This window comes from Salmo salar, chromosome 13 (assembly GCF_965601325.2).
Source record: "Salmo salar chromosome 13, fSalSal1, whole genome shotgun sequence".
In the NCBI taxonomy this organism is placed as follows: Eukaryota; Metazoa; Chordata; class Actinopteri; order Salmoniformes; family Salmonidae; genus Salmo; species Salmo salar.
Genome location: NC_138303.1, coordinates 41,968,956 through 41,986,205, shown reverse-complemented (window position 1 = coordinate 41,986,205; position 17,250 = coordinate 41,968,956). Strand labels below are relative to the sequence as shown.

The 17,250-nt window shown below is 43.1% G+C and overlaps 1 protein-coding gene across 2 annotated transcripts in view; it reads right to left on the bottom strand.

The window, feature by feature from the left end:
* The window catches only part of LOC106567114 (nuclear factor of activated T-cells, cytoplasmic 2), a 56,113-nt gene extending 39,179 nt beyond the window's left edge, over window positions 1-16,934 (bottom strand). For both annotated transcript variants that reach the window (XM_014136026.3, XM_014136027.3), the window contains exons 1-5: window positions 16,431-16,934; window positions 12,519-13,446; window positions 12,164-12,332; window positions 9,192-9,394; window positions 8,237-8,409 (exon numbers count right to left, since the gene is read on the bottom strand). In XM_014136026.3, coding sequence (XP_013991501.1) covers window positions 8,237-8,409; window positions 9,192-9,394; window positions 12,164-12,332; window positions 12,519-13,446; window positions 16,431-16,575 — 1,618 coding nt within the window. In that variant the 5' untranslated portion in view covers window positions 16,576-16,934. The remainder of the gene's footprint in view (window positions 1-8,236; window positions 8,410-9,191; window positions 9,395-12,163; window positions 12,333-12,518; window positions 13,447-16,430) is intronic.
* Between the last annotated feature and the right edge of the window lie 316 nt (window positions 16,935-17,250).

The following is a 17,250-nucleotide window of genomic DNA, read 5'->3' as shown; positions in this document are numbered from 1 at the left end:
CATTTTCCCCCCAATGTCTCACTAATGTAATTCTACAAAATACACAACATGCGCATAGCGCATTATCCAAACAGGTTGTCGGATGGAACCCTTTAGCCTAGTGTATTTACTTCAAAACAACGCCATAAATTCAAAGCAAACGCAAAATTGACACTACCAGACTGCACACGAGTCATGAATGCAGTTCAGAGTTCTCATCAGAACTGAAAATTAGATTCTGGTCCGACCCAAGCCTGGTGAGCTGAAGCCTGAGCCCAGGCCTAGTCTGATATCACAGAAATGAAATGAGCTCGAATCCAAAAAAAAGCCTAATTTCTAGAAAACAGTAGGCAATATTGATTTAAACTGCTGTTGAGAACAACGCGGTGGCGGGAGGGCGGCAGCGGAGTTGAAATAGTGGTTATGCCAAGATTTTCAAAACATTTCCTCTTTTTATCTCCCCGTTATTCATGAGCTGATCTGTTATCTGTATAATCATCAACTCGATTTTGTCAAATCTGAGATATTCTGTAATTTGATAGTTATCTAGCAAGCTCAGCAACTTTGGTCATTTGACTTTTGTTTGACTGCTGTTACAAATTTGTATGATTCGACAACACTAGCCTACTCAAATCAAATCAAAGTTTATTTGTCACGTGCACCGAATACAACAGTGAAATGCTTACTTACAGGCTCTAAGTCGGGGTGAGCTCTGTGTGTCCTGAGCGCGCTCTGTGTCGAGATGAAATGCACTGAATTAATTGAGAAACATGATAACACTGAATTTATGAGCGGTCTGTTTCGCAATTCACAACAATGTCATTGGCGATCAAAGTTACTCTATTGTTACTAAATATCAGTTTCACTTGCTGTGAAATCTTTACATAGTGGCGCAGTCAAGCTGGCAATGTGGTGCAGCGAGAATCTTATTTTGGGAGAAACCTGGCATAGTGACCATATCTTGATTTTAAACGCATTAAATTGGCACTTCTGATTGAAACTTGGTACATTTTCGGGAAAATAGTCATCCCTACTGGTAACGTTCTATCAACATGAGGCAAATGTTTTATATAAACATTGTATAATCATCAGCACAACTGGACAGTGTTTGTGTTTGAAAAAATGTGTGTTTGTGAACATTTGCCGCCACCAAACGAATGTTCTGGTAACTTTGTATCCAAGATGGCGTAGCAGTCGGACATATGTTTGTCTTGTCCCATGTAAATAGTCAGTTTATCGTTTTTTCACTTTGTACCTATGACCTAAATATACTTTCCTGCAACCCGCCTCTCCCAATGTTGTAACGATCTGCTATTTTTATATGTTATAACTGGAACCTCCATCAGAAGCTAGCCAGCTAACTAGCTACTAACTAGTAGTCACTGTTAGCCACGGCAAGCTTTAGCTTGGTCAATACCTGTCAGTCTGCGCAGCCCAATATCAACCCAGAACATATCGGACTGCTTTTCTCCACCACATCTCTGGAATCCTGCCGCAAGCTCTTGGCCATTACACCGGATCATCGCAGCTAGCTAGCTACATTTGAGTGGCTACTGCTGGCTGACGCCTCTGTCCCGAAGCAAGCACCAGTTAGCCTTGAGCTAGCCTCGAGCTAGAACCATCTCCTGGCTAGCCAAAGAGGTATACCCGCTAATTCGTGGGCTACAATACCTCTTTTGACAATTGGCCTGGACCCTTTATTGCCGACACGGAGCCCCGCTGATCCATCACGACTGGTTTGCCGACGTAATCGTCCGATATGGTTTCAACAGGCTTTTCCGTTGCGATGTTGCCGAAGACCCATCTGCTAGCCACGGCCCACTAGCTTTCTGAACGCCATGCCTCCCACTCGCCTGGCATAGTAGTGACTACTGAACGGCTCCCGGACTCACCTATTGCTGCTCATTGGACCCTATGATCACTCGGCTACACATGCCTCTCTCTAATGTCAATATGCCTTGTCTTCTGCTGTTTCAGTTAGTTATTGTTTTATTTCACTGTAGAGCCCCTAGTCCTGCTCAACATGCCTTAGATAGCTCTTTTGTCACACACCCCACACATGGGGAGACCTCACCTGGCTTAGCTGGTGTCTCCAGAGATGCAAGCTCTCTCATCGTCACTCAATGCATAGGTTTTCTCCCACTGTACTCACATCCTACCATACCCTTGTCTGTACATTATGCTTTGAAATCTGCCCCTTTTATTCTCTGTTCCCAACGCACTAAACGAGCAGTTCTTATAGCCTTTAGCCGTACCCTTATCCTACTCCTCCTCTGTTCCTCTGGTGATGTAAAGGGTAATCCAGGCCCTGTAGATTCAGCATCACACCTATTCCCCAGGTGCTCTCATTTGTTGACTTCTGTAACTGTAAAAGCCTTGGTTTCATGCACGTTAACATCAGAAGCCTCCTCCCTAAATGCGTTTTATTCACTGCTTTAGCACACTCCGTCAACCCTGATGTCCTAGCTGTGTCTGAATCCTGGCTTAGGAAGGCCACCAAAAATTCTGAAATGTCCATCCCCAAATACATTTTCCGTCAAGATTGAACTGCCAAAGGGGGCGGAGTTGCAATCTACTGCAGAGATAGCCTTCTGTCATACAATCCAGGTCTGTGCCCAAACAGTTCGAGCTTCTCCTTTTAAAAATCCACCTTTCCAGAAATAAGTCTCTCACTGTTGCCGCATGTTATAGACCCCCCTCAGCCCCCAGCTGTGCCCTGGACACCATATGTGAATTGATTGTCCCCCATCTATCTTCAGAGTTCATACTGTTAGGTGACCTAAACTGGGATATGTTTAGCACCCCGGTCGTCCTACAATCTAAGCTAGATGCCCTCAATCTCACACAAACTATCAAGGAACCTACCAGGTACAACCCTAAATCCGTAAACATGGGCACCCTCATAGATATCATCCTGACCAACTTGCCCACTAAATACACCTCTGCTGTCTTCAACCACGATCTCAGCGATCACTGTCTCATTGCCTACGTCCGCAATGGGCCCGCGGTCAAACGACCACCCCTCATCACTGTCAAACGCTCCTTAAAACACTTCAGCGAGCAGGCCTTTCTAATCGACCTGGCTGGCCCGGGTATCCTGGAAAGTAATTGACCTCATCCCGTTCAGTAGAGGATGCCTGGTTGTTCTTTAAAAGTGATTTCCTCACCATCTTAAACAAGCATGCCCCATTTCAAAAATGTAGAACTAAGAACAGATATAGCCCTTGGCAGACTTGACTACCCTTGACGAGCACAAAAACATCCTGTGGCATATTGCATTAGCATCGATTAGCCCCCGCGATATTCAACTTTTCAGGGAAGTCAGGAACCAATATACACAGTCAGTTAGGAAAGCTAAGGCTAGTTTTTTCAAACAGAAATTTGCATCCTGTAGCACTAATTCCAAAAGGTTTTGGGACACCGTAAAGTCCATGGAGAATAAGAGCACCTCCTCCCAGCTGCCCACTGCACTGAGGCAAGGAAACACTGTCACCACCGATAAATCTACAATAATCTAGAATTTCAATAAGCATTTTTCTACGGCTAGCCAGGCTTTGCACCTCGCTACCGCTACCACGGCCAACAGATCTGCACCTCCCGCAGCAACTTGCCCAAGCCCCCCTACTTCTCCTTCACCCAAAACCAGATAGCTGATGTTCTGAAAGAGCTGCAAAATCTTGATCCCTACAAATCAGCTGGGCTAGACAATCTAGACCCTCCCTTTCTAAAATGATCCACCGAAATTGTTGCAACCCCTATTACCAGCCTGTTCAACCTCTCTTTCGTATCGTCTGAGATCCCTAAAGATTGGGAAAGCTGCCGCGGTCATCCCCCTCTTCAAAGGGGGAGACACTCTAGACCCAAACTGTTACAGACCTATTTCATCCGGGCCTGCCTTTCTAAAGTCTTCGAAAGCCAAGTTAACAAACAGATCACCAACCATTTCGAATCCCACTGTACCTTCTCCACTATACAATCTGGTTTCCGAGCTGGTCATGGGTGCACCTTAGCCACGCTCAAGGTTCTAAACGATATCATAACCGTCATAGATAAAAGTCCGGTCCTCTGGCAGTCTCTATGGGGGTGCCACAGGGTTCAATTCTTGGGCCGACTCTTTTCTCTGTATACATCAATGATGTCGCTCTTGCTGCTGGTGATTCTCTGATCCACCTCTACGCAGACGACACCATTCTGTATACATCTGGCCCTTCCTTGGACACTTTGTTAACAAACCTCCAAACGAGCTTCAATGCCATACAACACTCCTTCCATGGCCTCCAACTGCTCTTAAATACTAGTAAAACTAAATGCATGCTCTTCAACCGATTGCTGCCCGCACCTGCCCGCCCACCTAGCATCACTTCTCTGGACGGTTCTGATTTAGAATATGTGGACAACTACAAATACCTGGGTGTCTGGCTAGACTGTAAACTCTCCTTCCAGACTCACATTTTAAGTATCTCCAATCCAAAATTAAATATAGTATCGGCTTCCTATTTCGCAACAAAGCCTCCTTCACTCATGCTGCCAAACATACCCTTGTAAAACTGACTATCCTACCGATCCTTGACTTCGGCGATGTCATTTACAAAATAGCCTCCAACACTCTACTCAGCAAATTGGATGTAGTCTATCCGTTTTGTCACCAAAGCCCCATATACTACCCACCACTGCAACCTGTATGCTCGGGTTGGCTGGCCCTCGCTACATATTCGTCGCCAAACCCACTGGCTCCAGGTCATCTATAAGTCTTTGCTAGGTAAAGTCCCGCTTTATCTCAGCTCACTGGTCACCATAGCAACACCTACCCGTAGCACACGCTCCAGCAGGTATATCTCACTGGTCATCCCCAAAGCCAACTCCCCCTTTGGCCGCCTTTCCTTCCAGTTCTCTGCTGCCAATGACTCGAACGAATGGCAAAAACTACTGAAGCTAGAGACTTATATCTCCCTCACAAACTTTAAGCATCAGCTGTCAGAGCAGCTTACCGATCACTGTACCTGTACACAGCCCATCTGTAAATAGCACACCCAAATACCTCATCCCCATACTGTTATTTTATACTTTTTTTGCTCTTTTGCACCCCAGTATCTCTACTTGCACATCATCATCTGCACATCTATCACTCCAGTGCTTATGCTAAATTGTAATTATTTCTCCACTTTGGCCTATTTATTGCCTTACCTCCCTAACCTTACTACATCTGCACACACTGTACATAGATTTTTCTATTGTGTTATTGACTGTACGTTTGTTTATCCCATGTGTAACTCTGTGTTGTTGTTTTTGTTGCACTGCTTTGCTTTATCTTGGCCAGGTCGCAGTTGTATATGAGAACTTGTTCTCAACTGGCCTCCTTGGTTAAATAAAGGCGATTTTTAATTTATTTTTTCCATTTGTTTATTCACAGAACAAGTGTTCGTTTGCTGGGTTATTTATTATATACAGTGCATTCGGGAAAGTATTCAGACCCCATGACTTTTTCCACATTTTGTTATGTTACAGCCTTATTCTAAAATTAATTTAATTTTCACACAGTACCATATAATGACAAAACAAAAACAGGTTTTTATAGATTTTTGCAAATGTATAACAAATACAAGTCAGAAATACCTTACATACATAAGTATTCAGACCATTTGCTATGAGACTCGAAATTGAGCTCAGGTGCATCCTGTTTCCATTGAACATCCTTGGGATGTTTCTACAACTTGATTGGAGTCCACCTCAGGTAAATTCAATTGATTGGACATGATTTGGAAAGGCACACACCTGTCTGTATAAGGTTCCACAGTTGACAGTGCATGTCAGTGCAAAAACCAAGACATGAGTATGAAAGAATTGTCTGTAGAGCTCCGAGACAGGATTGTGTCGAGGCACAGATCTGGGGAATGATTGAAGATCCCCAAGAACACAGTGGCCTACATCATCCTTAAATGGAAGAACTTTATAACCACCAAGACTCTTCCTAGAGCTGGCTGCTGGGCCAAACTGAGCAATCGGGGGAGAAGGGCCTTGGTCAGGGAGATGACCAAGAACCCGATGGTCAATCTGACAGAGCTCCAGAGTTCCTCTGTGGAGATGGTAGAACCTTCCAGATGGACAGCCATCACTGCAGCACTCCACAAATCAGGCCTTTATGGTAGAGTGGCCAGACGGAAGCCACTCCTCAGTAAAAGGCACATGACAGCCTGCTTGGAGTTTGCCAAAGGGCATCTAAAGGACTCTCAGACCATGAGAAACAAGATTCTCTGGTCTGATGAAACCAAGATTGAAATCTTTGGCCTGAATGCCAAGCGTCACGTCTGGAGGAAACCAGGCACCACTCATCACCTAGCCAATACCATCCTTACGGTGAAGCATGGTGGTGGCAGCATCATGCTTTGGGGATGTTTTTCAGCGGCAGGGACTGGGAGACTAGTCTGGATTGAGGGAAAGATAAACGGAGATAAGAAGAGAGGGATCCTTGATGAAAACCCGCTCCAGAGCACTCAGGACATCAGACTGGGGAGAAGGTTCACCTTCCAACAGGACAACGACCCCAAGCACACAACCAAAACAATGCAGGAGTGGCTTCGGGACAAGTCTCTGAATGTCCTTGAGTGGTCCAGCCAGAGCCCGGACATGAATCCAATCGAACATCTCTGGAGAGACCTGAAAATAGCTGTGCAGCAATGCTCCCCATCCTACCTGACAGAGCTTGAGAGGATCTGCAGGGAAGAATGGGCGAAACTTCCCAAATACAGGTGTGACAAGCTTGTAGCATCATACCCAAGAAGACTTGAGGCTGTAATCACTGCCAAAGGTGCTTCAACAAAGTACTAAGTAAAGGGTCTGAATACTTATGTAAATGTCATATTTCAGTTATTTTGTAATATTTTCAGTTATTTTGATATAAAAATGTCTAAAAACCTGTTTTTGCTTTGTCATTATGGGGTCTAGTGTGCAGATTCATGAGGGGAAAAAAATATTTATTCCATTTTAAAATAAGAATGTAACGTAACAAAATGTGAAAAAAGTCAAGGGGTCTGAATACTTTCCGAATGCACTGTAGCTGTGTGTAATTATATTTCACATCATAATATTATTATGTACAGTATGTGTGTTTTTACACGCCGTGCATTGGAAGAATTGTAAATCCATTGTGAAAAGCTATGAAATGATTAAATGTGTCCATATATTGGTATTTTAGTGCCACCTTTTAGTTGTAACTGTGGATGCTACATTGGTATATGGCTGAGCTGAGTTGAGCAGTGTGTTATTTTGTCAGATGATATGAAATATCCTGCCATTGGAGGCTATCGCTTGGCTACATTGGTATTTACATTTGATGACATTTTTTGTCAATTTCGGTTAATAACCTATGTCACTCTGGTTGTTGGAACTATCTGTCGTATGGTGAACTTGGACTTCATTGTTTATTTGCAAGTAAATTTGGCTTTGATAGCCAGTGCCTACAAAGCCACCAACCTCTACGCACGTCACTGGCATAGCATACACTGGTACACAGACTTCATGTTCCCTGGACATGTTAGCCTACACGTAAGTAGTGTTTTGCTTTTAACTAGGATTCAGACACACCCAAGCACACAAACACACACGCTCGCATAAACACACACAAACAACAAACACACACCCTCTAAAAGAGTTGAGGTTTGAGAGCTGCCAGCCTAATCATACGTCTTTGTACGTCCGTGTGCCTGAACTATCAGCTCTACTCTGAGTTTTAGCCATGTTTATTCATTCTCTGTGCTACCTCTGGTTAACATCAGTGTAATGAAAACAGGGAAGAGGAAACATACATGGAAATGTACTGCATTGTGTAACATCAAAATACAGTATAACCACATGTTAAACCTAAACCACATTATAAATCATGTACTTTGGGTCCTGGATGCTGATTGCCTGAAACAGCATTTCAGCCATGTGTATATCAGACAATATATTACGGGTATGATGCTAAAGTACTTGTTTACTGATCTATTTAGGTTGGTATCCAGTTTATAATAGCAATAAGGCACCACATGGGTTTGTGGTATGGCCAATATACCACACCCCCTCAGGCCTTATTGAATTAATTATAGCACATCTATAGAAAGCTATAGAAGGGAAAGACCACATAGTCTGTGATTCTATGTTTATCACGCTAAAGAGCACAGGTAATATGTCTGCCTTTGAAAATAGGTATTCTGGCCTCAATGGGACCTGGTTAAATACATTTTAAATAAATAACTATTATAGTGTTGGATGTACTTACAGCACTCAATAGGATGGGAGGCGGTTTGCAGTGAGATGTGTTGCCCATTAGGTTGGGGTATATGCACACGGAACACTAGACGCACACGAGTGTTCTTTCGTCCGATGTCCGTCTCGCCCTTCCTCAGCTCAATATCAGCATTCCTGAGCTTCAGGATCCCAGCACAGTCGATTCTGTGAGATAGGAGGATTAACTACTGTAAACCCTGTACAGATACCCATGTGTTGCATTATGATCACATCTGATATGGTTAATGAGATCAGACCTGGGTTCAATTAGTATGAGTTTTATTTCAAAAACTTGATTGAGCATGCCTGGCACAGCCTCCCAAGTGGCACAGTGGTCTAAGGCACTGCATCACAGTGCTAGCTGTGCAACTAGAGTCCAGGCTCTGTCGCAGCCGGCCGCGACCGGGAGACCCATGGTGCGGCGCACAATTGGCCTAGCGTCGTCCGGGTTAGGGGAGGATTTGGCCGGCAGGGATGTCCTTGTCCCATCGTGCACTAGCGACTCCGGTGGCAGACTGGGAGCAGTGCACGCTTACAAAGTGTGAGCCAGGTGTACGGTGTTTCCTCCGAAACATTGGTGCTGCTGGCTTCCGGGTTAAGTGGGCATTGTGTCAAAAAGCAGTGCAGCTTGGTTGTGTTTCGGAGGACGCACGGCTCTCGACCTTCGCCTCTCCTGAGTCTGTACGGGAGTTGCAGCGATGAGACAAGACTTTAACTACCAATTGGATACCACGAAATTGGGGAGAAAAAAAGAGCATGCCTGGAACCAATGGAATATTCCCATCAGTTTAAATTCTTCCCACTTATCTGGTGGCATTGGAGACAGGCTCAGTAAACAGGCTCAACGAGTTTGAAAGAAAACAAATACCGTTTGAACCGAAGTCTGCAAAGGACACTGCTTTGTATGGGTGGTGTTTGGCATAAATCACTACTCTAATTTCTCTCACATTGCTTTCATGTCGTTCTTGGGCTCCAGAGGGATCTCCAGGACTTTGGTGGAGTTGATGATCTTCTCGTAGCTGGTGGTGGTAACCGTTTTGCCCGTGATGCGGTGAACCTGGTAGAAAGCGTGGGGCTTCAGGATCCTCTCATCTGCGGTCCCGATGAAGATCTGCAGGCCCAGTGGCTCCTTTTCCCTGTAGCCATGCAACTGGAAGAAACTCTAATAAATATTTTTTTTTACATGAAGTCAAGATGTTCACACTTTTCATAATGTGTAATTTTTCAAGTTCCTATTCTGCCTGTTCTGCCCCCCCCCCCCCCCCCCCCCTTATAATATATGCCCACCCATTGGTAGGTAACCAGTGTTTTATTGCATAGTTGAATTTATATAATGATTGGTATTTCTCATTATTTTCAACATTTGATTTGAACCAAACCTCTTCTTAACAATGATTAAGACCTGAGGAATCCAAATAAATGGTCAGGTCACCCACTCAACCTTGAATATCAGCTAGCAGCTGTTTGTTCTAAAGTAGCTCTCTTTCAAATTAAAAGAGGCTCCATAGGAATCACTATCATTCATTGGCATGCTTATTAGAATATGACTGCCTTAGTTTAGCCACATGTGCCACGGATACTTTCAAAACAAAAGAAAGACTAGGTCTACATTAATTCCAGTACTTCTACAGTGGAATGGTTTGGAGAATTGGAGGTGGCCACATAGTAAATACATGTTTATAACATGATGAAAAACTCCTAATCACAAATATTTATCAAAATCATTACATACAATTGCAAAGTAGCTGTAGGCCTAGTTGTCGCCAATATTCAAATAAATAATCAAAATATGCTTTCAACCTTGTCAGACGTCTACACTTTACATAGTTCTCTTAACTCACCACTAAAACCCCCTGTCTGTCTCTCTCTCTCTCTCTCTCTCACACACACACACACACATACATTTTCAAGCTCATGATTTTTCAGACAGATAATTTTAGTTGCAAGTTCACGCATTGTGGTTTTTGCATGCTTCCTTCCGAGGTACTTTCTGGTCTCTCCACTAATCTGTGTGTGTGTGGGGGGGGGGGTGTATGTGTATTTTACGACAGGTGAGAAGAGTATAGTGAGGGGGCAGAGTTTGGCTGAATGAAGCATGGCAGAGATCACATCTCATCTAATTTACCTTGTTGCTCAGACAGACAGACAGACAGACAGACAGACAGACAGACAGACAGACAGACAGACAGACAGACAGACAGACAGACAGACAGACAGACAGACAGACAGACAGACAGACAGACAGACAGACAGACAGACAGACAGACAGACAGCAGAGAAACAGGCATGGGGGGACTGACCGAGAGAAAGAGGCACATCCTTGGAAGCTGAGTAGCCTACAGCATAGTGTCCTCTTTAAAGTCAAGTGAGAATTACAATATTCACATTCACTGTTGTAGAACTGAGCTTTTTCACTGGTGAAACTCCTTACAACTGTTCAATGTAAGCAAAAACTATAGTGACATGAGTGGTCTTGAACACAGGTAGTTGAGTCTGACACAATGAGTAAAATAGAGGAATTCTATCTGAGAACAGGCCATCTGAGAAGCTGGTTGCTATGGTTGCAGTGAGTGAGTCAGAGCGAGTGGGACTAGGAAAATTAAAGTGGAGGGAGTTCAGAGTCTGGGACTGAGAGGGAGTAGTTTGGCCGCGCCTAGCCAGCCACGTGACCGGACGACACCAGGCACAGCTCACTGACCTCAAAGAGAGCCAGAAAATGGAAAGTGAGAAATGCTTAATTTCCACCTGGCCAGGTTCTGACAATCAACAACAACAAGTAAGCTTTCAAGATGTTGCCTTGGAAACATTAAAATATGAACTGAAAGTTCTATTTCCTACTTGTTTCCTAAATATATGGACGACGTGGAAATGCCTTCTATTATGTTCAGCTAAGATTGAACATGTAAAAAAGTGATACTAGCTCTATACAGCAAAACTTAACATTACTTTTTTTTTTTTTCAGATGAGTATGCCTGAACTAAAGTTCACCACTTCTGTCTCCAGAGTACACTGGGGTAATGCGTGTAAATGGGCCAAAAATGGGCAAAAAAAATGCTTGTGGTTAAAACATTGGGCTGTGAGAGGCAAAGCAGCAGTGTGTTTTTTTGCAAGAAGACAAGTGTTCTCATGACACTTGATTTGAAACAATTAACACAAAAGCTGTTGCTCATAGTAAATGAAGACAAAAACAATAAATCTGCAAGGGGTTTAGTGTAATAATGGCTGGAATTCAAGTCTGGGAGTTGACTTGATGAAACAGTAGCTGACATGCGTAAGATATCAGTGCACATTATAACTTATTTCAGTGAGTGTGGCAGGCTGCTAGGAAGAAGAGAAAGTTAGAGGGAGAGAAATAGGGAGAGATAGACAGAGAAAGGGAAAGATAGAGAAAGGGAGATATATAGAGAGAAAGGGAGAGATCGAGAAAGGATGAGGTAAATAACATATACTGTAGAACGTACACAGTAACACACAGTAGAAATTTTCCTAAGCCAGGCCCTGGGACAGTAGTAGCGTAGCTGTGTACTGACTAGAAAATACCATTACACACAACAGGCCTTCCTATTAGGGCTGTCCTACACTAAAAGGGGCTACCTAGAACCATAAAGGGTTCTTCACCTGTAGGAGAACTCTTTCGATTCCAGGAAATGTATTATCCTTTTTGGTTCAAGGTAGATTCCTTTCACCAAAGGGTTCTTAAAAGGTTATTTGAGGGTTCTTCATTGGGTGAAAAGATTCTACCAAGAACCAAAAAAGACTTCCATAAATCAACTTATTTTCTAACAGTGATACAGAGCCATTCCACTGGGGACACACTGATTAAATCAACGTTGTTTGCATGTCATTTCAATGAAATGACATTGAACCAAAGTGGAACAGACGTTGAATTGAAGTCTGCGCCCAGTGGGATGCAGCGTACCTGGACAACAGGATGACCACCAGTGGGGGCTTTGACCGCGCCCCTGCTCCCCTCTGTCTCATAGTGGGCTCGGTGGTGGGGCTTGGGCTGCACGTCAACGTGGAGCTTGTACTGGTCTGTACGGCTGGGGACAGGCCATTCCAGAGGGGGCAGAGAAGACACTGGGATGCTAAAGGAAATAAGAGATGGGGGAAAAGTATTAATTTGTCTTGTGCAACGATTAGGCTAGCTAAATTGTGGTTCCTAATGGGCTATGAAAGCTTGGTCATACAAACATACAAATTAACAACTAAATCAGATTCATAATAAAACTGCACGATGCACCTATACAGTACAGGCTTCCTACACCATTCACCTGCAGAGGTTGGGGACCATCTGCTTGGTCCAGATGGGAGGGATCACAAAGAAGGATTCGGACCCATTTTTATTCTTAACATCCTGCTCACAGGACACCAGGTAGTTGACCTCCCTGTGGTTCTCTGGGTAGAAGGCATACGCCTGGTTGGCCGTCTTCACTATCTTGGTGGGGACTAGACCAGGTTGGACTATGCCGTAGCCGTTCATGGCCTCAGCAAGACTGTTGGAGGTTCCGTAGTGGGCCCCTGCATTTTGTTGGGGATGCTCCTCGTGGCCCCTATGGGGGGAGGGACTGCGGGAACGGATCCCGGTGATCAGGCTGGGGTTCCTGTACATGTCGTAGGTGCGTTTGCCCTGTGGGGAAGCGGAGCGGGATCCTGGCCTGAGGGATGGGGAGGGCGAGCGGGGGCCGAGGCAGCCCTCCTCGGTGCGGGGGGAGGTGCCCGGGGAGGTGCGGGGGGAGCCGGTGTGGATGTTCTGGAAGCGGGGGCAGAGGTCCCCGGCCCCGGTCTGGCCACTACTAGGGGACACGCAGGGAGAGGCCCAGGGGGAGTAGCTCTCCGAGTGCCAGCTGGTGGAGGAGTTGCTGGAGGCTGGGCTCAAGCACTGGGGCTCGCGGTAGGCCAGGCTTTCGTGGCCCGGGACGGTCAAGGTGGGACGGGGGCTGATGTTCAGAGTGTGGTTCTGCAGGGAATCTCGTCCATCGCTGTAGTGCTCACGTGAGGGTGTGATCTCGATCCTGGGGCTCAGGGCAATGCCCCCAAGCCTGGAGTGGTCCAGGTAGTTTTTGGCTTCCAGGTGCTCATAGCCAGAGAGGCTCTCTGGGTTGTGCTCACTACACTTAATGCTGTAGGGGGAAGCCTCCTCCTGGATGTAGGCCAGACCAGATGGAGGGCTGACTCTCTGTGAGGAGAGATTTTGCTCATCTACAGAAGGAGATAGGAAACAAGGAAGAGAAATCATTAGGAAAACACATGAAAGTACAACAAAATATATTATTTATAAAAGGGATTGCCCATAGTGTGTAAAATCATTTCTCACGAAAGATATTCACTTTCCCCCGAAATCGCATATCTTACAAAACGTACATGTTTCAATACACATGTTGAGAGCCACATTGAATTGAAATTCTGTGTTTATTGAATTAATCAAATAACCATTTCATATAACCATATTGTTAATACTTTTTATTCAATCCCTTTGATCAGTTTGATTAACAATCATATAAAACAAAAGGCTTAGATTTGGAAAGTATTCACAGATCACATCAAAAGGGTCCTCCTTTTGTAACCATTAACCCATTATGTACATAAAACAAATGTCATGATGTTTTGTGGTTGGAAAGTATGTTCCAACAAGCTCTACCAATGCACTGTAATCAACTTAACCAACTGCTTTATTCTTTGAGTTGAGTGGACTTCAGAAGGACAAGAATTTGAGCTAACGTGTTAAAGTTTGTTTAGTCAGCAAACTGCTCGAAGTGAGCTGAATTTGAACCAGCTTGTTGAGTAAAATTACAACTTTATGTTTGATCAAAACCACACCCGTCATTATCATATTTCCCAGCATGCTCTATTGCAGGTTGATTTTCAGAAATGTTTGTTTCAATACCTGTGTTTTTGCATGTACATTGATTGGTTGATTAATCTTATGCTACACAAATATAAATAACATACATTTTTCTAAACCAATCCAATCTGTTAATGGTTTGACTTATTGCACCCGTTGCCGAGATGGCCGTTCCAGTTAATATGATTTATGTAGCCTCAAACTAATCATTTCTACCTGGCCAGTTATTCTCAATGCATGTTGTGAGTGATTGATAGTTCTAAACATATGGTGGCTATGTAATTGGGGAGGATGGGTTCAAAGTGATGGCTTGAATGGAATGGTATCAAACCCACTGGGCAGAAACTGGTTGAATCAATGTTGTTTCCATGTCATTTCAACCAAAAAAATTGATGTGATGTTGAATCAACATTGAAAACTGATACTATTCCATTCCAGCCATTTTTGTGAGCCGTCCTCCCCTCACCAGGCACCTGTGGGACGAATTGTTGGATATCCTCACTCTGGCTGGATTCCATTACAAAATATACATCACTTTGCAAGCCAGCATAATGTGACTTGCAAAGTGATGTGGCCTGTAAAGTAGTGATGGGAAGTTTGGCTCTTTTTATTGACTCTGATCTTTTGAACTCGTTTAGTCAAAATAACATTTAGTTCATTGGATTCAGTAATTCCCAGATCACGCAGGACCCACTACCGGTGGGTCCTGAGTGATTCTACAAGCCTCTCGCTCACCATGATTGTCTTATTGGAGCTGTCATTCGTGGCTGAGACTGTGTACCTCAAACAATGTATATTTGTGATTGCTACCCACTGGGCACACCACGTAATTTCAATGTGGTGAATTGGGTCATATTTGGTTGATACGTTGATCAATGAGATTCCAACCTCAAAAAGACAGTAAAAAGTCTGTTGAATTCCCAATGTGTTATCACTATGCTTTCAACCATCTAAAAGCACAACCAAATTCCAATGGAAAATCAATGTCTGATTTTTGGTTTAGTTGTTACCTAATTGTGATATCACTGTGCTTTCAATCATTTTTTTAATGGGAATGTCAGATATTTTGTTTATTTTACAACAACTTAATGTGTTATCACTGTGCTTCATCTACTAGCCCAACCAAATTACCTGGATTGATTATTTAAGTACATGGTGCAAGTTGTCAATGCCATTTGAGATTCTGCTCAGATTGTTCTATCAATTGTGAAGATCTCCACAGACCTGTGACATTTCCATGCTATCTTTAACATGCACACTTTCTATTATTACATAAGAAGACATTTATTGTTACAGTAACCTCAAAATGTGTCCAGGGATGTGTTACTAATTTTAAAGATTAATAAATACTGTAAGATCGCCTTAACTTTAGGCTATTTACTGTATTACAAAAGTAATATTGAATTGTGTTTGGTTGACACCGCAACCAAATATCAACATTTAAAGAAGATGTATCTATTGCTTGGATAGTTTCATCTGAGCCACTGGCTTAATCCTATTCTTTAACTTTTATTTTAGGTTGAGATGGAGATCTGAATCCAAACGTATCATTTGTTGAATCATGAATCTAGAGTCAGTAAAAGGATTTGTTAAAAAAAATGAAAAGTTCAACCTGCACATCAGTACTGTAAACCAGTAGGGAAACTTGAACCAGGAGTTTCAGACCACTGTGTTAGGATGTATCTAGGCCCTCAATGAAAGGCCATATGCAATGTATTGTCACAGAGTTTAATTGTAAAGATAACATATTCACTTAGACACTCACTTGGTGAAGGCTAAAGGACTGAAAGCCATTGTCTCTGTTGCTGACAAATACAGTCATGAGTGGTAAGTACAATTCACTCAAAAGGCAAGGCACACTGGGAAATATGCAAATAATGTCAAAAAAATTATGAAGTTGAATTGTATGGTCACTCAACCTAAAATTGTAAGTAGAATGACCATACAATTCAACTTGAGAATGTATGTTAGTTCAGCTATATGCCCAACTGTTGAGCCAACTCACAATCCTGTTGCAGCTGGTTGCCTTACAAATGAATCAACATCTTATTTTACAGTGTGATTATACAATGTATACAAACATGCATAAGAAATACAGGATCAATCGTATCATTTTTGTCAACGTTTTTATTTATGTTTAGTAATGACTACTAGAACTAGAAGTGGAAGGAAAATAACATTGTCAAAATTACTTCCTGTATATTTGTTTTCAATGACGCCAATGAATTAAACGTTTTTGAGAGCGTTTTTGAGAGTGTAAGAAGTCATTTGTCGTTAAAGTACTATAACGCATATACAAGTTGAAAAGCGCGTGGGAGACTTGACAAACCATTGGACAAACCTTGATCTCCCCCGGGAAAGTTGTCGCAAGGTGGTTCGTATTCAAACAGGTAGTCAAACTCCAACTCATCTTGGCAGTTCACTTGACTCAGTTCCTCTTCCAACCCTAACTCACTAGGGTTTTTTCCGTCGTAAAACGAGTTCATCTGTCTTATTTATTCAGTTTAGTTATGAGAAAAACGAAAGGAAATATAGATCGTTTGTAGAATCAATGATGTTACACTGGCTGTTTTTATCCACTAAGGCCATGCGATGTCAGAGGCGTTGGAGGTGGAGAGACCATGGGAGACTATTTTACTTGCTCGATTGAAGCGATGATGCGACCCTGATGCATCAGTAAAACGCTTTGAAAAGAACGATCAGAATCGTAATAGTAGCTAAAGCTTCCTGTTTCAAACTTAACCGCATGGTGAGACAAGGCGGTGTCTATTTCACAAAGTAAATAAATACGATGCAAGGTGTCAAAAGCGGAGTGATCACGCCTCCCTATGATCACTGACAGAACAGTTGCAGGTGCACAACTTCATAGTGACGAGTTGCATCAGTGGTACAGTTGAAGTGCTGCTGCCCCCGGGTGTTTGGCACCAAACAATTACGCATGACATATATAGGCCAGGTATCTTACTATAACTTTTAATTCAAACTGTAAAGATTGTGTGTCCAAGTAGGCTATAGTATAATGTAGGCTATAGTATAATGTATTGTGCACAATATCTTTACAGTTTGAATTAAAAGTTACAGTAATTGTAGCATTTTCACCCACCCATGCTGTATCAATGAGTCAATTCATAAAATGAATAATGAATTACTTTTTTTCTGTA